Source organism: Lithobates pipiens, unplaced genomic scaffold (genome assembly GCF_037356315.1).
Source record: "Lithobates pipiens isolate NorthernLeopardFrog02 unplaced genomic scaffold, aLitPip1_a1.2 Scaffold_19, whole genome shotgun sequence".
NCBI classification, from domain to species: Eukaryota; Metazoa; Chordata; class Amphibia; order Anura; family Ranidae; genus Lithobates; species Lithobates pipiens.
In genome coordinates this window covers 79,216,903-79,238,349 of record NW_027507764.1, presented here as the reverse complement: position 1 = coordinate 79,238,349, position 21,447 = coordinate 79,216,903, and the positions used below count along the sequence as shown (strand labels likewise).

At 41.6% G+C, this 21,447-nt stretch overlaps 1 protein-coding gene across 1 annotated transcript; it reads right to left on the bottom strand.

Moving 5' to 3' along the window:
- Positions 1–2,969: 2,969 nt before the first annotated feature.
- BMI1 (BMI1 proto-oncogene, polycomb ring finger) lies at positions 2,970–21,093 on the bottom strand. Its single transcript, XM_077490954.1, has 10 exons — positions 20,952–21,093; positions 14,445–14,594; positions 12,489–12,585; positions 12,287–12,342; positions 12,152–12,202; positions 11,220–11,328; positions 11,087–11,132; positions 8,330–8,428; positions 6,292–6,372; positions 2,970–5,023 (listed from the first exon to the last, which is right to left on the bottom strand). The coding sequence occupies exons 2-10, from the start codon at positions 14,554–14,556 to the stop codon at positions 4,694–4,696; spliced, it is 981 nt and encodes a 326-aa protein (XP_077347080.1). The 5' UTR covers positions 14,557–14,594; positions 20,952–21,093; the 3' UTR covers positions 2,970–4,693.
- Between the last annotated feature and the right edge of the window lie 354 nt (positions 21,094–21,447).

Genomic DNA, 21,447 nt, shown 5'->3' with positions numbered 1-21,447 from the left:
CAGTGCTCATCAATGAAGTGAAGCGGAGAAGGTCTGAAATGTAATCACCATGCAAGAATACAAGATGACAATTTACAATAGAGTGCAAGGAAAGATTTATGGATGGACCAAAAGTTTATATGTTCCTAATCAGACAGACAGAGAATGTAAAACTGATCAGCAGATATCCTCCTCATTCTTCATTCCACCAGTAATCCCTTCTCACATATATGGATGTGGCCACTACCATCGATACACAAAAAACAAAAACAGTTGTACTAAGTTTTTATACTTTTGCTTCCTGGACATTGCTATGGCGATGGGTGACCTTCTCAGAAAACAAGGGTTTTCAACATTACCAGTAAATAGAGGTTTGAAGAACGTTTTGTTTTTGGAAAACATTGCAAAAAGAGCGTTTTTGTTGAAGCAAAGCTCTGTTCACCCTCCCTGCTAAATCACCCTTCAAATGTCATCCTTTGTTTCCTCCTCTCCAGCCAGAAACAGTAGCATCATAGGCTTTCCCAACATTTTTTTCAGCAGCTCTCAGCTTTTATATAGCACACTCAGGGGTCGATGTACTAAAGTAGTTGAGAATCTTCCCTCAAGCTGGGTGAAGATTCACTTTGATTATCTAATGCTGAGAAAAGCAAATAATGATTTAATATGTATATGATTAGATATTCAGAGTTAACCCAACTGCCATTAATTGGTTTATCGACTCATTTGAGCCAACCAACCCATCGCTGCCTCCTGTACAATTCAAATCAGTTTGTTTATTGGGATGGGAAATATAAAGAGGCTGATTTACTAAAGGGGCTGAGATTTTTCACAAAAAAAAAGTGTGAATACCCTCTACAATAATCCAGTCGTGTGAAAAGTCAGTTTTTGTTTATTTCATCTACAGATGATTGAGTATTCCAAGTGTATACGTCTACGTTTTGGGGGGTAGAGATTTAGTAAATAAAACCCCTTAGATCCACTACCATCATGGCCTCCACCAGTACAATCCATATCAGTCTATTCGAAGAGGATATAAAGTAAAGAATCATCATTATCCAATCATGTGGAAACCCAATTCCTGTTCACTTGGAACACTCAGACATGGACAGATACTTTTTGTAGGAGGGAATCATTTCTCTTCACTTGGGATACATGGACATATGCTTTTTGTAAGGTTGAATAATTGTGTTTTTCAGTAAAAGATTAACTATAGCAAATCAGCCACCAGTAAGCAGATTAGACTACTTGTGTGTAGTGGGTGGCTGTCTACTGCCTGATAATAAGAATATGAGTCATATATAGCTTGAGGTATGGAAATTGAGCTAAAAGGGAGACTGTAGGGTTGTCCATACCAACATTTTGATGTAAAAGTAATGGAACAGATCGCTATCCAAAAATGTATGCAGGTCCTTTAGTCTAAACGTCTCTGCCTATACTCTGGTTTCAACGACCTAGGCCTACAGTCTAGAATGGCCAGGAACTAAATGAATAGGGTGAATTATTAACAGTAAATGAGAAGTTCCTGCAGTTGCTGGACTTGTACATTTTATTCAGTGTAATGAGACTTATGTTTCTTAATTTCCTATCATCCTAATCAGGGTTTTCAACCAAGCAGAGGGTCACTATGGAAAAGGACACCAACTAGCACCCTATACCAACCTATCACTGTAGGTTTATGTTGATTCTATGCTGGTAAGGACAAATATTCAGTGGGCCAATCTTTATTTTTCTAGCATCAAATAGAGGAATAGGGAGTGCTGAAGTTCAGAACAGGCAAAATGACCTGTTTCAGTGGTTTATCAATTCTCAGATGAATGGTAATAAATGCATACTAAAATTGAAAAAAAATCCCTATTACATCCAGAGCTGCCACTGGAGATAGCTTACATAGAGTTTTTTTTCTATATAGAGGTGTAGCTTTTAAGTTTCTTTAGATTCTTTATTTATGTATTGAGACATTAAAAGCAAAGGCTACACGACTGATTTTCTCATCAGTTGACATAAAATGAAAAACGGATTACAATGCAGCCTCCACAGCTGTGCAACATTGCACATGTGTCACATTTGAAAAGGGATGAGGGTGTAATAATACATAGAAGTGTTTCATAAGGGTTTGAATCAAACATTCAATAATTAGCAGATTAGACTACTAGAGGCTCCATTCCCAATCCAATGAGATTTTAAATTTACAGTCACATGACTATAAATAAAGGTACACGTGTTTAATTTTTGTAACTGAGCCTCTCTTTGTTATATATATACACACATATACATATACACACATATACATAGAGAGAGAGAGAGAGAGAGAGAGAGAGAGAGAGAGATGATATATCTATCTATCTATCTATTTATATATAGATATCTATATATATCTATCTATCTATCTATCTATACATACATACATACATACATATAGTTATATAGATATAGATATCTATATCTATCTATCTATCTGTATCTATCTATCTATCTGTATCTATCTATCTATCTATCTATCTGTATCTATCTATCTATCTATCTATCTATCTATCTATCTATCTATCTATCTATCTGTATCTATCTATCTATCTATCTAGCTGTATCTATCTATCTATCTATCTATCTATCTATCTATCTATCTATCTATCTATCTATCTATCTATCTATCTACACACACACTTGGATATATCTATGATGTGATATATTGATAGATAGATAGATAGATAGATAGATAGATAGATAGATAGATAGATAGATAGATAGATAGATAGATAGATAGGTAGAGAGAGAGAGAGAGACATACATTGTTGCTCCTCTAGTAACATTAGCAATTAGCACACCACATCCTTGCAATTTAAAAGAAACAAAAACAAATAAACAAAAAAAAAATACTAAATAAAACTATAAAAATATATAACGACTAAAGAAACATAATAAAGCCTCCCACTTGGAGCACTCCTATACAAAACTTGGAAAAAGATCAAATAAAACAATAACAGCCACTGAGATATATGCAAAAGTAATGATTTAATGACTATAAGCAAGACAAAGCCATAGATTTGTGCTTCCTTTGCAGACTGGAGACAATGAAATGATTAGCCACGTTTTTTTTTTTCTTTCAATACAAACAATAATTATTCTTTAAAGAATAAACGTGTGTGTAAAAGGAGGAGGGGGTAAGAAAGGGGCAAACAGTTAAAATTATAGAGCAAAAAAAAAAAAAAAGTGCGGGCTATTTAGATGATTCTTGGCATGTCTGCCTGCTCTCATCTAGTCATTGCATAATTTAGAAGATACATTATCAACTGCCTGAACATTTGGGTTTTACTTCTGTGTAGCCAGGACAGTCCAGTAACCAGAGCTGCGTTCTAATTGGCCCTTATTCACACACGTGATATTCCGTATTCACACTCAAACGCAGTACCATTATTACATAGTATCACAACGGTTGGCAGAGGGTGGTAACAAATTGACCAACAAAAAAAAAAATAACAAAAAAATAAAAACCTTCTGGAGATGTTAAAACATGTGCTAGTTGCAGCCGGACAACTGAATAGACTTTTGAAAGTTTAACAATCTTTTTCTTTATGTGTGCATGAAAACACAAAAATCTTCATTATAGTATTTATAAATATATCATACAATACTGTCTTCCTGTTATGTCAATATACCAATATGGCATTTTACAACCAGCATAATGCCAACTGATTCTTACAAAAGCGAATCACTTAAACAAGTCAGTAAAATAAACGGTAGTACCCGCTTTTTTCTTTTTTTTTTTCCTTGTTTTTTTTTTTTTCTTTTTTTTTTTAAGACAAAGATTGTAAAAAAAAAAAAAAAAAAAAAAAAAGTTTATCTAACTTTGATCGATTCTGTGCAGCAGCACATGTCCCCTTTGACGCCAGATGGGTGGGACATAAAGAGTAGCTGACCCCCCCCCCCCCTCCTTCTGGCAGCAAAGAGGTCTTTCAACAATGCAGAAAAAAAAGAGAAGGCTAACACAATAATAAATCACTATTCACAGTGAAATGGCTACATAGGACAGTCTATGTATTTCCTTTCCGTTGGATGATAAAGCACTTAGATTTGAGAAGATGACCAAAAAAAAAACGCTCTATAGGTCCACAGAATTACTTAAAAAAAAAAAAAAAAAAAAAAAAACAACAACAAAAGATTGTGGTGAAGTTAGCCTGGAGATAAGGTAACATCCAAGGTCGTCCTGACTCCAAACCAAACATACTTGCTGTGTGCCATGTCTTTATAATACATCCAAGTTATTGTAATTTCCAAAGCTCAATTTCCCAAGAAAGGAGCTTTCAGCAATAGAGTCCGAGGTGAGCTACCAGAGATAACCACAACCCTCTTCAAGGGGCAACTTATATCCACAACAGAGGTCAGGTCCTCCTCCAAAGTGACATTCCAGGTCCACAATAAAATCCACTTAGTCAACCACTGTAGATCCAGCTTGTCCCCAATTTCAGGTTTCATATTTCCATCGAATATGAGTAAAAACACGTAAAAGGTATTTTGTTGTTTTATGGAAACCAAATATCCAGATAAAAAACACCACCCTGACTCGCTTCCATGGCCATATGGAGGATTCACTAGAAAAAAAAGTAAGCGATTGGGGCAGTCACAGAATATTAGCATCTATAAAGCTTGTAATGGTATGAAGTTCCTAGTTAGGTTGTGTGTTGCTGGTCTCTACTGGTGTGGCCCCAGAAGTGCTCCTTCACCCGGATGAAGTGGCAGAGGAACCGTTGAGAGATATTTTCCTGGCTCTGTTGATGAAGGGGTTCTGGTGGTTGGAGCTGGGAGTGGAGCTGGTCCCATTGATGGTGGAGATGTGGGGGAACTGGGGGTGGGGCGACTGGATCGGGGTGTTGGGGTTTGGCATGCAGGCGGAAGTGGAAGGCACCCCCCCTGCGGGGCTCCCCGCTTTGTCGCTGCCAGAGTCACTTTCCAGGTCCCCGCTGATGTTGTTCAATCTGTCGGCAGGGTGGCCAATTTTCATCCTCTTACAGTTGGGTCTCACACGGTACTTCAATGGAAGAGGCCCGTTCTGTGGGAGAAGAAACAGGTCAGAGCAGTTAAACACCTCCCTACCAAACCTATTGATCTCTAACCCAAGTCAACGAAAATAGCAGGGTTTATATATGCCATTGTTACTGTATGCCATTGTTACTCTAGGTGCTAGTGTCTGGCCATTATTCTGGCTTCATTACAGACAAAAACGTATGCAAGCAGTAAAGTCAGAACTTCTAACCAAAGATGAGGATGACATAATGGGGTTGAATCAAGGCTGGGACAAGGAGTGGACAGGAGGGCCAGCTGCCCTGGGCATGGTGGGGATTTGGGGGGGTTGTGCTAGAAGGGGTGATTTAGAGGGGGTGTTTGTACTAGGAGGTGGGATTTGTATTTGGAAGGGGGATTGGATGGATTTGTGATGGGGGGGGGGGAATTGAGGGGTGGGGTGGATTAGGGCTAGGAGAGGTTATTTGGGGGATATGGGGAGGGAGAGGATTTGAACTAGGAGGGGGATTTGTACTGGAAGAGAGGGAATTTTTATTTGTGGAGAATTTATGCTTAGGGAGTGTGACGTTTAATATTTTTGGGGGGATAGAAAAGGGATTTTTGCTGACATATAATGCTAATATGCTTTTTTTTTGGGGGGGGGGGGCATCAGATGACCTTGTCCCACTGGGTTCATTTACTGAAGGCTAATAGACTACACACTTTGCAAGGGAATTTGATCCAGAGAGGAAGCTTCACTTTGCAAAGAATACATAATCACATGCAAGGAAAGTAAAATAAATAAACAGCAAACTTGCTTGCACATGATTGGATATTGGAAGTCAGCAGACCTCCCCCTCATTCACAAAGCTCTGGAGAAAATGCCAACAATACTGAGATTGACCTTTCTCTGAAAAGACTAGTTGCCTGGCTGTGTCCAACCAGCATGAAAATCCTGAATCAAGTAAATTCCTGACCTGCATAATTTTTCTGGATCAGATACTAAGACCCAGTTAACCCATTCTGTACCCTTTGTAATGGATGGCCATTTCACTGATTGACATTCTTACAATGTGTCTAGGTCCACCGCCTACACCATAGTAGAAATAAGGGTGTTTTATGGGGGGCGCACATAGGTCATCTTTAATATTTGAAATGCTTCCATGCTAGCTTGACTTGCTTACAGTATAACTTCATAGACTGTATTCCACCATAGAAAAGGTGGTGCTATCATCACACTTGGAAAGTGTCATATGACCAATCTAGGTGTAATGGGGGATAGGCTGAACATTTCTGTTCAGAGCAGCAGATGCTTACCCTCCTCCACGTGTAGATGTATGCGATATCCATTAACGTGTAATAGTCTTTCAGGGGCTCCTCTTCATACATCACATCGATCTACCAGCAATACAAATACAAGAGGTCGCCATTAAAATTACAGGAATGTTTAACCCATCCTTCCCCAGCTCCTGCCCCCCCAGAGTACATCACTCCGAGCTATACATTGCATCGTCTATAGAATTATGTATCCCTGGGGACACAGGGCTCACAACCAAGGGGCTTCTTCAAGGAATCTCACAGCATACAATCGCCCCTCTGATCTCCCCTAAACACAAATATAGGTGCTGGTGAACACACACACATATACATAAATATATATATATACGCATACACACACACAGTATCTCACAAAAGTGAGTACACCCCTCAATTTATTGTAAATATTTTATTATACCTTTTCATGTGACAACACTGAAGAAATTACACCTTGCTACAATGTAGTGAGTGTACAGCTTGTATAACAGTGTAAATTTGCTGTCCCCTCAAAATAACTCAATACATAGCCATTAATGTCTAAACCACTGACAATAAAAATGAGTACACCCCTAAGTGAAAATGTCCAAACTGGGCCCAAAGTGTCAATATTTTGTGTGGCCACCATTATTTTCCAGCACTACCTTAACCCTCTTGGGCATGGAGTTCACCAGAGCTTCTGATTGCCACTGGAGTCCTCTTCCCCTCCTCCATGATGACATCACAGAGCTGGTGGATGTTAGAGACCTTGCGCTCCTCCCCCTTCCATTTGAGCATGCCCCATAGATGTTCAATAGGGTTTAGATCTGGAGACATGCTTGGCCAGTCCATCACCTTTACACTCAGCTTTTTTAGCAAGGCAGTGGTCATCTTGGAGGTCATTGGAATAATGTCCTGTGGTCCAGTCTCCAAAGGGAGGGGATCAAGCTCTGCTTCAGTATGTCACAGTACATGTTGGCATTCATGGTTCCCTCAATGAACTATAGCTCCGCAGTGCTGGCAGCACTCATGAAACCCCACACCATGACACTCCCACCACCATGCTTGACTGTAGGCAAGGCACACTTGTCTTTGTACTCCTCGCCTGGTTGCCGTCCAAACTGTTTGCAGGCTTTCCTGTGCATCATCTTTAGAAGAGGCTTTCGTCTGGGATGACAACCATGCAGACCAATTGGATGCAATGTGCGGCATATGGTCTGATCACTGACAGGCTGACCCCCCACCCCTTCAACCTCTGCAGCAATGCTGGCAGCACTCATACATCTATTTCAAAAAGACAACCTCTGGATATGATGCTGAGCACATACACTCAAATTGTTTGGTCGACCATGGCAAGGCCTGTTCTTAGTGGAACCTGTCCTGTTGAACCGCTGTATGGTCTTGGCCACCGTGCTGTAGCTCAGTTTCAGGGTCTTGGCAATCTTCTTATAGCCTATGCCATCTTTACGTAGAGCAACATGTAATTTTTTCAGATCCTCAGAGAGTTATTTGCCATGAGGTGCCATGTTGAACTTCCAGTATCCAGTAAGAGAGAACGAGAGCGATAACACCAAATTGAACACACCTGCTCCCCACTCATACCTGAGACCTTGCAACACTAACAAGTCACATGACATTGGGGAGGGAAAATGGCTAATTGGGCCCAATCTGGACATTTTCACTTAGGGGTGTACTCATTTTGATTGTCAGTGGTTTAGACATTAATAGTTGTGTGTTGAGCTATTTTAAGGGGACAGCAAATTTACACTGGTATATACACTCACTACTTTACATTGTAGCAAAGTTCAATTTCTTCAGTGTTGTCACATGAAAAGATATAATAAAATATTTACAAAAATGTGAGGGGTGTACTCAGTTTTGTGAGATACTGTATATATATATATAGATATATATATATATATATATATATATATATATATATATACACACACACACACACACACACACACACACACACATACATACATATTACTTATATATATATATATACATATATACACACACACACACACACACATATATATGTAGGTGTGCACCATACCTGGAAGGTATTAGGAATATCCATTTTACTTCTCAGAAACTTCCGCAGATGCATGACAGTCATTGCAGCAGGACAGCGCAGGTACCGCTTATCATTGGCCTGGAAGGGAGAATACACACAACGATCATCCACTTTTCAAACGATGAGCTCCTAGTATACCCAGCTTGTATGAAAGCATAACCTCATATTACTGCATGACTATGATAAGATCTTTTTCTTTACTAAAGGAGTACAATCACAGTGTTATTTCCAATACCCAACCATGCATTTTCTTTTCTTCAAAGTGAACCCCTCTTAATAACTTGAACATGGGACAAATCAGCTTAGCATCACCTTATTCACTAACACACACTACATCATCGATCCATTTAGTAAATAACCCCAATGTGTCTCTCTGGGAACCATTACTGAGCTTATCTTTGGAGTGTAAGTGATCCCCTTTATTGAAATCTATACAGGCTAAAGAAGGGACCACGGGTACCCCGAAAGTTTGCATCTTTATTAACTTAAATTATAGCCAAACGTTTTGCACCAATCAATGGCAAACACCTATAACATTCTACAGTTGCAGAGCTTCTTTAAGCGGAATATATAGGTAGAAAAATAGCTCAGTGGACAGCAAGTATAGTAACCAAAACAAGCTGCCTTCCCTGATCTCCATCATCATCTTCCCAACAATATTAGCGTCTGCTTTTTATATCGATCCCCTGGTTTCAATAACTTGTCTCACACAAGATAGAATGCAGACATTGACTTCTGACATTTCCCAGGTCCACATACTTATTTTATAGATGGTGACAACAATAGTATTGAAGCCAGAGGATGAGCATGAAGGATGACCTATACTGAAGGAAGCCAGCTACAAGTACAGTGTATTGGAAAGATGAGCATTATAATGTCAGATGCAGTGGGGTTGACTGTTCACTTTGCAACGGAATTCCCACAGAGCTTAGTGAATGAGGTCTCTGCTCTGCTGACTGCCATCTAATTCTGTACAAGCAAAAATGTCCTTTTATCCCTGGAATTTTATGGGTATTCTTTGCAAAATTACATTTCACCGCATTCACCAAGCTCTGGGGAAACAATGCTCGTGCAAAGTGCAATTTTTCTATCATGATGAGCAGCATATTTCACTTTTGTAATTCAGTCTCAATGATACCGCTATGGACAGAATCCTCTTAAATTGATCCTATTAATATGTGAAATACAATGAAGTATAGTTGTATTCTATATAGAGCTGATTCTCTTGAAGGGGATCACCAGATATTCTACGGGGAAGTGGAACTTAACATACTCCAAGTAGACACTAAATAATGGGATACTACAGGAACCTAAACCAGTGTCACCGTTCTTATCGGTCTATAAGAACGTCTGTACACACATACAGATTGTTGTTATTACATCCTTTATCGTCTTTGTATCAGTGAAAATGAATTTATAGGCGTGTGAGAGAGAGGGGGGGGGGGGGGGGGGGTGGAGAGATGGAGAGAGGCAAAGAGAGAGAAAAAGGGGGAGGGGAGAGATGGAGAGAGAGAGAGAGAGAGAGAGAGAGAGAGAGATGGAAAGAGGGATAGAGAGGGGGAGAGATAGAGAAAGATAGAGAAGGGAGAGAAGGAAGGAAAGAGAGAGAGAAGGAAGGAGAGAGAGAGAGAGGGGGGAGAGAGATAGAGAAGGAAACAGAGAGAGGGGAAGAGAGGGAAGGAGAGAGAGAGAAGGAAGGAGGGAGCAGGAAGGAGAGAGAGAGAGAAGGAGAGAGAGAAGGAGAAGGAGACAGAGAGGGTGTAGAGAGAGAGAAGGAGAGAGGAGAGAGAGAGAAAGGGAGCGAGATAGGGAAGGGGAGAGAGGGGGGGAGGAGAGAGGGGGGAGGGAGGGGGGGGCAGAGCGAAAGAAGGAGAGAGAAAGGGAGCGAGGGGGGGAGAGAGAGGAGGAGAGAGAGGGGGGGTAGAGAGAGAGAGAATGAGAGAGAGAAAGGGAGCGAGATAGGGAAGGGAGAGAGAGAGAGAGAGAGAGAGAGAGAGAGAGAGAGAGAGGGAGGGAAGGAGAGAGAGAGGGGGGAGAGAGAGAGAGGGAGGGAAGGAGAGAGAGAGGGGGGAGAGAAGGGAGGAGAAAGAGAGAGCGAACGAAGAAGAGAGAGAGAAAGGGAGCGAGAGAGGGGAGAAGAGAGAGAGAGAGGGGGGAATTAGAGAGAGAGAGAGAGAGGGGGAGGGAGGGAGGAGAGAGAGCAGGAGAGAGAAGGGAGGAGAGAGAGAGAGAAGGGAGGGGAGAGAGAAGGGAGGGGAGAGAGAGAGGGGGGAGGAGAGAGAGCAGGAGAGAGAAGGGAGGAGAGAGAGAGAAGGGAGGGGAGAGAGAGGGAGGAGAGAGAGAGAGGAGAGAGAGAGAGAAAAGGGAGAGGAGAGAGAGGAGAGAGAGGGAGAAAGAAGGAGAGAGAGAAGGAAAATGTAACAAAGATGTTATCCAAATGTCGGAATACACTTGAAAACAGTGTAGTAAGGTTTGATAGTTCTGGTTTTATTGTTTTAAACAAGCAGATTTATCATAACATTGTGACCCTTCATCAACTTGCCGATGGGGAGTATAGACCGCAAATGGTTTAGGATTTAGAATCTGTAAACTTTGGCATATTATATAGGTTTATTTGAAGGATTTTGAGGGCTCTCTTGGGCATATTGCATCATAGAAACACGACCGAGAAGACTCCCATCTACCCACTCATTACAGGACACACAATTGGACAATCAGCCATTGGACGATATTTACCTCCTCCTTCGATTTTTCCTTGTCTTTGTTCCCTTTACGGTCCACCCTGAGAACATACAAATAGTTAGGACTCCTCCACCCAAATCTGTTTCATTGATGTCACTCATCGGAGCCAAAACTTCATAGAACTTACCGGGTCTGGTCAAAGAACTCGATGGATAAACTGATAATCTCATCGTCTGTGATGATCCTTTTGTCTTCATCCGCCACCTCCCCCCGGTCCTCATTGGAGCCATTTGCCGCTAATTAAACAGAAATAATGTCACTACAGAAAACTCATAGGGTTTTTTTATATATATATATATATATATATATATATATATATATATATATATATATATATATATATATATATATATATATATATATATATATATATATATATATATATATATTGCATTATATAAAAGGAGGATTATTAATTAATTAACCTGCAAGGCTATAATACTGCCGTTGCCAAATAGTCAACAGTTTAGGCTATTGAACAGAAATCGGTCGTGCAAATCATTGTATCAGCGTTTTTAGTAAACGTTGCAGCACATGGTAACAATATTTGAAAAACCAGGTGTTTCATATCCAAGACAGTTCATCTTTAGCTGGCCATACATTATACAATCTGATCATACGATCTTAGTACGAGCTCCTTTAGATTTGCCACAACCATGTTATAGGAGGACACAGGTCCTTGCACTGCTGCTAGATCTAAAGAAGATTGTATATAGTGTAGGCCACATGATCCGACTACAACAAGCATAGTATGAAATACAATTGAATACAATCTATGATGATCTGCAAAAGATCCCTTTTTGTATTTCCAGAACAAATATCACGAAAAATAAATAAATAAAAATCAGAAGAAAGATATGTATCAACCACAGGGAAGAAGAGGAAGGCCATAAAGAGGACCTGTCTTGTTCAAGACAATGGAGGCAAACTTTGTTTCCAGAACAAATATCACACCTTGCCAAAAAAAGTGCAGAAGGAGGAAATGTATCAACCACAGGGAGGAATGGGGGAGGCCATAAAGAGGACCTGTCCCGTTCAAGATAAGGGTGGCCAACTCACCAGCTGCAGTAGGATGATCTGCATAAAAATCTCTGCGACGTTTCATTTCATCTACAAGAGAGCAGAGATGGCTTAATTGAGGCCGGCTCATGTCTGAAGGAAATCCACACGAATAAATCAATATTTCATACTTACTTTTGAAAAGCCCTGGCACCAACTTGTACACAATGTCTTGAAGGGTTTTGTCTGCCCTGCAAGAAGACGGGAGGGAGGAACAGGATTGGTGGCTGGACAAATGATAGGACTTTGACCAAGGCTGTCTTAGGAACATGGGACAATGGAGTCTGAGACATCCTCAGCAGAAACACAACCTTCATCAAACCTAGTGCCTACCTACCTGATATTCAGCAGGGGCCTGGTCTTGTGCACCTGGACATCACAGATAGGGCAATACTTGCTGGTCTCCAGATAATGCACAATGCAAGTTTTACAAACTGTATCAACAAAGCCAAGAGAGGTGATTGGTTACTGACAGGAAGAAAAATTATGCAAGGCAATGCATGCAATAATATATCTGTACATACACACCACTAAGACTATGCTTAAGGGGCACAATACCTCTCTTAGAGTCCTTAAAAGTGACCTCTTAATACAAAAAAAGTTTAACATGGCATGTGTTTTGTATGGCTTAGCTCACTGTGTAATGAGGAATACATTATTCCTAATATTTTAAGGAAGTGATAAATGAAATGCCCCATGTTTTAGCAATCATTTGGGTTGATTTACTAAAGAAGTTCGTGCTGTTCATGAGACTGTTAATGTAAAGATGTGTTCACTATAATATCCAAGTCTATGTATGGGATATTACAGAGGATTCCTTTCTAGCAATGATTGGGTCTTCATTAGTGAACACTTATCTTGCCAACCTTGTCATCTGCCCCATTTCCCATATATATATATATATATATATATATATATATATATATATATATATATATATATATATATTTTTTTTTAATTATTATTATTTAAGGAACTAGGCAAGCTCACAAGGTCTTTTCCTTATATGAATAATACCTACAGACAACGTAAGACACTAACAAATACACAAATAGCACTCATCTATAGACAGACACAGACAGACATACTGACAATGTAAGGCACTAACAAATAGTCAAATAGCACCCATATGATATACAGTATAGATAGAGGATCACAAATATACACATGCACCTATCTATAGGAACATCTATTGAGACAGATATAGAGATAGATGGACACTCAATAAAGATATGTATCAAGAATGCCTAAACCTTATATACAAGGAACAACTCTTGACCAAAACCAAATACAGCAAAGATATGTGCAATGGAAAAAAAAAAACACACACACAACACAGATCATACAAAAGCAAGACACACTGGGGATAATTTACTAAAATTGGGGACTAATCACTTGACAAAGTGCAACTTTAGTAACAATTTACTTAGTATAGTCATTAAAATAAAGCTTTGTTCAATTGAAATACCCATTCACTTGTAATTAGGAAAATAGAAAAATACATACACACACAAAAATCAAGGATTGCTTGTATGTTTAGATGGTCGAAATGAATGCAGCTTTACCTAATTCAATATGCTAAGTAAACATTAATTTTGCAAAGTGAATATACTGTATACTTTCCAAAGAGATTATTCTGTTAATTGAAATCTCTACTGGTTAAGTTATGAGGATTTTTCCAAAAGGATCCACAAAACCCTCATCTAGAGTATTGCACATATACAGCTCTGCCTTCCTAAAAAATCTCTACAGGCCATCCTTCTCTTCCATTAATACACATTAGAATAAACGAGACAATAATTAGAACAGATGTCCTATAAGAAAAGCTAGTCAATATGGGAGTAAAGAAAAGACTTCAAAACTTCCAGTTTTTAAACTGGTAGCACTTTTAAAAATGGGGATCACAGACTTCACATTGTTGTAAGAAATACATGATCTCCTCTACAAATTAATTTTTCTAAAGCAGTACATTTTTCAGATGGCTCATTGTATTCACATTATAGTAAAAATTCTTATTTTAATTGCTCTGCCCAGGATTCAATGTTCTGTGTAGTCCTAAGTTCAGAGAAATGTACCGATTTATCATCCATCTCTCTAAAGCCTCCATATTTTTACATTCAGGAGGACCTAGACCATGAATGGCAGCAGAACCAGACTTGAGAGAATTCACTGCAAAGAGTAATAGCGATACAACGACCAGGGCGGTGTACATTGGGGAAGTTGCCCACAGCAGAGTCCTCTGAGCTAGCAATCTTTCCAATCCCCCAGCTCTGATAATTCATCTCTTACTTACAAGAATGCAGACACTCGATGATGGTCGTAGCGTCTATGAAGTATCCTCCGCAGAGAACACACATCAAGTGAGGGTTCAGCTCCGTGATTTTGATCCTGGTCGTCCGATGCATGATTGCTCGTTGGAAAGGCGTTTTCTCTCTTTCAATCCCTGCAAGAAACACAGCCATTAATTCACAGATGGCCCCCATGTATCAATGCACTGAGAGAGGCTTTTCTTAACAAATCGCACCCAGACAATGTAGATTATTCCCTACAAGATAACCAGACGATTATAATTCTCACCTTCTGCCACACACATCCCGACTTAGAGTAAATGAAATTAGATCTTTCTCAGCCATACTAAGAAAACAGAATTGCTGCTACAAAAATGAATGAGTCATCATTGTACCAGATATATATTTACATCATGGCTTGTAATCAGACAAGATGGGGTTGATTTACTAAAGGCAAATCGACAGTGCATATAAACCAATCAGCTTCCCGGCTTTATTATCAAAGTTGAACAAGTTGAAGAAAAAAGCTAATTGGCTACCATGCACAGCTGCACCAGATTTTGCACTCTCCGGTTTTAGTAAATCAACCCCACTGTATGGTGATCTATGATCACATATTTACAATTCTCTTAAAAGTAACATGTCAATTTCACAATTCTCTATATGTAACTTTGTATTTATAATGAGCATAACTGTACATCCACAATTCTATCCATGCAACATTGGGATTCTCCAGGTTTAGTAAATCTACCCCTGTGCTCTTTGCAAGTGCAGTTGCACCCTACAAATACATTGCTCCAAAGCTTAATAAATGAGGTGAAGCTTCACTTTGCAAAAGAATACCCAATCACATGAAAGGGAAAAACAGCAATTTTCTTGCACGTGATTGGGCGTTGAAAGTCAGCTGAGCTTCTCCTCATTTTCTAAGCCAAGGAGCAGATGCCCTTGCAATGTGCACAACCTATTTGCCTTTATGTTTCTAAGGATGCCGACGCACTATTTAATCGCCCCAATTAAGCAAACCAGAAATTAATGTTCACCTCAGCAATGATTTTCTGTCCCCTGTGGCCCCAGCAAGCTGGAAGATGATGGCACCCAGGGCAGAACGGGTAGGAGAACATATAGATGGGGTGCAGACCTAAGGGGGGGGGGGCAGGAATGGTCTACCCACTGGGAGCTGCCAGCTAGACTATATTCACCATGAAAGGAGCACATTACCGTGTGCTGGTGCCCAAGCTGCAATCCTCCCGTTACTATGGCAACCTACACTTACACTTGGCATCCTGCCACCGCCTGGAGATGGGGAGGAAACCCAGGCATGGAGTCAAACAGAGGTGTGGGGGGGGGGGTGTCATATACCTGGGGGGGGGGCACTACCATTTAACTCTTTCCATCTGCCCGCTGTGCAAATCGTAAATCTTAATCGCCCTCCTAGTCAGAACCACCCAGATCATGCACTGGGATCACCTAGGAGGCAGCACACTACGAAAGGGCAATACAATCGCTGCAAACTAGATCCACATGTGCGATCAGTAGATCCCCAAATAAGCGCAGGCCAATGGGGGGGAGCTGCAGGGGCTTATTAAATGAACTCAGCTCCTATATCTGGAGGAATCGGGAGAGGGGAATCAGAGATCTTTCCAGGAATACACGAAGAGATCCAGAGAAACAAACCCATCACACAGAGATCTGAAGTGCAGGGGGCGGGTGTGGGGGGCGAGCAGGAGAGGGGAAGGAGCAGAAAACTAAGAGGCGCCCAGTACAGTTCAGGGAACAGACAAAGAGCTGAGAGGGAGGGAAGGAAGGAGAGAGCCGGGGTCACACACACTGCCTCCACCCTCTTTCTACACACCAGGAACAGGGGGATCCAACTTTTGGGAGTACCTTCTACACACCAGGAACAGGGGGGTCCTACTTCTGGGAGTACCTTCTAGCACCCTCCTTCTACACACCAGAAACAGGGTAATCCAACTTCTGGGAGTACCTCCTAGCACCCTCTTTCTACACACCAGGAACGGGGGATCCTACTTCTGAGATTACCTTCTAGCACCCTCCTTCTACACACCAGAAACAAGGGGATCCTACTTCTGGGAGTACCTCCTAGCACCCTCCTTCTAAACACAAGAAACAGGGGGATCCTACTTCTGGGAGTATCTTCTATCACCCTCCTTCTACAAACCAGGAACAGGGGGATCCTACTTCTGGGAGTACCTTCTAGCACCCTCATTCTACACACCAGGAACAGGGGGGTTCTACTTCTGGGTGTACCTCCTAGCACCCTCCTTCTACACACCAGGAACAGGGGAAATCCTTCTTCTGGAAGTATGTCCTGACACCCTCCTTGCACACACCAGGAACAGGGTGATACTTCTGGGAGTACCTACTAGCACCCTCCTTCTACACACCAGGAACAGGAGGATTCTACTTCTGAGAATACCTCCTAGCACCCTCCTTCTACACACCAGGAACAGGGGTAATCCTTCTGGGAGTTCATCCAAGCCCCACTTGCACCATCCTGCTTGGTTATGTTATCCTGGATGGCAGCAAATGATTTGTGTGCACCCCCTCCCAAAAATAAAATAATAATCTACCGCAGCACAAAAAAGTCCTTGAAATTTCCTGAACCCCCTCTTATGCATGTACACTACAGCTGACAGGAACAGCTGTGAATGAATACAACATAGCGATCCCCCAAAAAATAGACAGCCGGCTATTTCCAACTCTACCACAGCCCAGGTGGGCGATATTGTAGGAGACAAATAAAAACATTTTTTCAACTCTGATGGGCTTCAAATATGCTGACCCCCTCCGTACATTACACCTGACCACTACACATCACAGGGAGGGGAGGACAGCTGTGAATGAAGAGTACACAGTGACCCCCCCCCCCCCCCCAAAAAAAAGGGGACAGCCGGCTATTACCGGCTCCAACACAGTCCAGGGGGTCGATACTTGCAGAAGCCAAATAAATAAAAACACATTCATGAGCAGCAGAACTAGAACGATTAGAACTGGTGCGGTCTGCTTGGGGCAAAGGAAAAAAAAACTTTTATAAGAGTGTGCTTGAAGTCTAAGGATCAGAGAGCTAAATTCGCAAGAGATTCGCAAGGGGCATAGCAAAAGTCGGGAGATAAAAGGCTCAGCAGAAGGACAGTGGGAGAAGATATATGTTATGTGAGGACAGCTTAGGAGTAAAAAAATATATATATTATATTATATGCCTATAATATTGTACCTATAGTGACCAGAGCTTTAAATTCACAATTATCTCTAGGTAACATTGTGTCCATAATGATCACAGCTTTACCTTCACAATTCTCTCTAGGTAACATTGTATCCATAATGATCACAGCTTTACCTTCACAATTCTCTCTAGGTAACATTGTATCCATAACGATCACAGCTTTACCTTCACAATTCTCTCTAGGTAACATTGTATCCATAATGATCACAGCTTTACCTTCACAATTCTCTCTAGGTAACATTGTATCCATAACGATCACAGCTTTACCTTCACAATTCTCTCTATCTAACATTGTATCCATAATGGTCACAAATTTTCTGTATGTAACATTATATCCATAATGATCACATGATTACCTTCTCTCTATATGGATCATTGTATCTGTAATTATCACAGCTTTACATTTACAATTCTCTATATGTAACCTTGGAGTTGACTTACTAAAACTGGTGCAAAATCTGGTGCAGTTGCATAGAAACCAATCAGCTTCCATGTTTTGTTTTGTTTTTTTGTTTTGTTTTTTGGTCAAAGTTTATTTGAACAAACTGAAATTTGAAGCTGTTTGGTTACCAGGCACCAGATTTTTCACTCTCTAGTTTTAGTAAATCAAGCTCAGTACACGAACTGGAGGAGCTCGCTGGTGAACGGCTTCAGAAAACAACCCACCCTTGGAAATTAAATGGTGGTTATGCTTTCAATTTTCGGCCGGGCAAAGTACAAGCTTGTCCACCATCTACATGGCACTTTCACCCTCCACATCTCCAGTTATCCACCAAAAAAAAAGTTCCAACTCTGCCAATCCTCAACCACCAGAACAGCCCCAAGTAGACCACCAAAGCCACCAAAGCCTGGCGACACAAATGGGATAAATACCAAAAAAAGCCCAAATGTCCCAAAGACAACTATGAAGCCAGTTAAAAAAATTAAGCAAAATTCCCTATATTCATCAATGCCAGCTACAAAACTCCAAATGCCAAGAAAACTTTCCAAGATCATGGAATTACCAGCAGGGACTACTTAGACACTACACAAATACCCCAATACAATACACCATTATATCCTGTATTCCTCTAATTTCACGTCACACACAAGGAATTCACGCACAATGTATTAATTTATCCCACCTAGATACAACATTGTGGGGTTTAACTGACACTCCAACCACTGCTCCCAGGCATTTGTGGATTATTATTTTCTGAAACTAGTTAGAGAGAAACCAATGGATTTATCTCATCTGATCTGTCAAATTTCCTCCTATCCTTAAGATAGTGATCACCCTAATCTGACTATTAGGAGGTGATCTGGGCATTGTCATTTATCACAAGGGATCCTATTTAGGAACAATCTGAGCACCTTTCCAGGAAAATAATCATATTCACAGATCAGATTTTCACAGAAGATCAAAAGCAGCAATAAACGTATGAGAGCATTTAATACAATGCAATACCTTTCCAGACAAGACAGGGATGAAATGTAACAAGAAGACTTGGAATGAAACCTTTGTTACGGGCCTGTCAGTAAGGAAAGAGGGAGTGTGGGGAAAAGCAGGAAGCCAGTACTCTATAAATCTGTTAAGGCTACATTGGGTTAATGTTCAGAGAGTTAGAGCCATGAAATATATCACTGACATACAAACAGAGCTTCCACAGCTATTGTCAGCCAGGGATCCTGCTATAGAAAATGGCACGGCTAGTTTATGAAGCAATATTCCAGAGCTCCCAGGCTGCATATTTACAGATAAGAAAGGGTTGCATTTAATAAATTGAACAGGAAGAACACATATGCAAAAGACCACCCCTGCTTCATATACAGAGTAGCATTTTTGTAATAAGTCACTGGAGGTCTACCCCCTTGCTTGGACCAAGAGAAGGGGATAGACCTGGAAACATTGTCCTTAATAATAAAAAAAAAATAATAAAAAAAAACGGTAGCTTCAAAAAATTTATAAATATGTACAATGCTCAACTGTTACATGGGAACCAACACAACCACAAGCACATGAGAACAGAGTGGGAGCAAAGTTATGAGCATGATCTGAAGTCACCACTTATTCCCCAAGCATTATTCTCAGCACCCGACAAATACAAGTGAGCAACTTCAAGCATGAGCCAGTGGAAGCATTTATCTAAAAAAAAAAAAAAAAAAATACCAACAACAGCTGAAGCAGTGTTTTCCCCTCCAGCTCTCCTGTTCCTTTATGGGTCATTATGCAAAGTATATGGAAACATGGCAGGGTGACCACACGTTCACCCCACCGGCACTCTGGGTTTGGTCACAGAGCAGGCAGTTTTTTTTTTGGCTCTTTTTTTCTTGATTTTTTTTTTTTTTTTTATCTGCTGGAAGAATTCTACAAGGGCTCTCATGGTGTAGTGGAACAGGGAAGGCCAGTGAGCTACTCTGGCAAATGTGATTTACTGTCACCAGCAAAGAACCCCTTAGCAGCAGCAGAGCTGAACCAAGCAATAAGCTCTCGCACAAAGGAGGAGGATGCACATGAAATGACAACTGTACACACAATATTATACAAATCATCACAGGGGTGTCTCTCCTATTGCTTCCTCCTTTAACTGCAATACAAACAAAGCATGCTATACACAAAAAATAAATAAATACAATATAATCATATATATTATAATTACTACCTATATATTTATATTTTGGTTTACACACAGAATACAACATTTGTATACAATACCTACATTTGCTTTGTCACTGATTGGGCAACGCAGCAGCAAAAAAAAAAAAAAAAGCCCCTGGGGGTGGCAAACTGACCTATGCATGTGGGATACATGGCTTTATCTAGGCAGATGGCACATTATGACCACCCTGGCACCACCAGCCCCATTCCCTGCCATGCCAGGCTAGCCCTACTACCAAGGCACGGGGGTAGGGGGGTACAGCTGCCAAAGTGGGGTGTAAAAAAAAAGTCTGACATGGAGCAAGGGGGAGGGGGCAGGCTGACATGTAGCAGAAGAGGTGGGGGCTTGAATGCACAGGGAGGGAGATCACCAGGGCTCAGATTGGGCAGCCCAGAAGATGGCACCTCTGCTCGCTCACGTGCTCCCTTCCACACTCACCAACCTCAGCACCCCCACATCTACCTGTGTTACCCCCCCCCCTCCACTGCCAAATTCCAGCATCCGCACCCCACCCCCCTCACTCCCCCCTCCTCTTTATTTACGTACAGCAGACAAACACCCCCCTCTCTTCCCCCCCCCTCCCCTCCCCTCCGCCAGATCCCCACCCCCACCCAGGAGGGTGCACATACCGTGGGGTTCCGATCGGGGTGGCTGCTTGCTTGCTGCTGCTGGGGGGTCCGGGGACAATGCAGTGTCGGGTAGAGGGGGGGCGCTCAGCGGATGAGCAGCAGCCCAGGGGCGGCCATCTTGAGCCGATCTGCAGACGCTGTCAGTGCGGGCACTGCGCTCATTTCCCCCCCTTCTCCAGGCCAGCCGGGGGTGGGAGATCCCCTCCTTCCCCCTCCTCCTCCTCCGGCTCTTCCTCCGGACCGGACCGCCGCTCCCGCCTCTTCTATTGCCCGGATCCGGGGTTTGATTACACCATCCTCAGCGCTTTTGTCTTTTTTTTTTTTTCTTTTGCTTGCTGCTGCTGCTGCTTGCACCGGAGCCGATCTCGCTGCTTCTGCTCCCGCTTGCTCTGTGCGCCGCGCGAGCCGCCCCTTATCCTCCGCGCGCCGCCGCCGCCGCCGCTGCTGCTGCCTGTGCTGCCTGTGCTGCTGCTGCCTCTCCCGGGCTGCTCGGGCA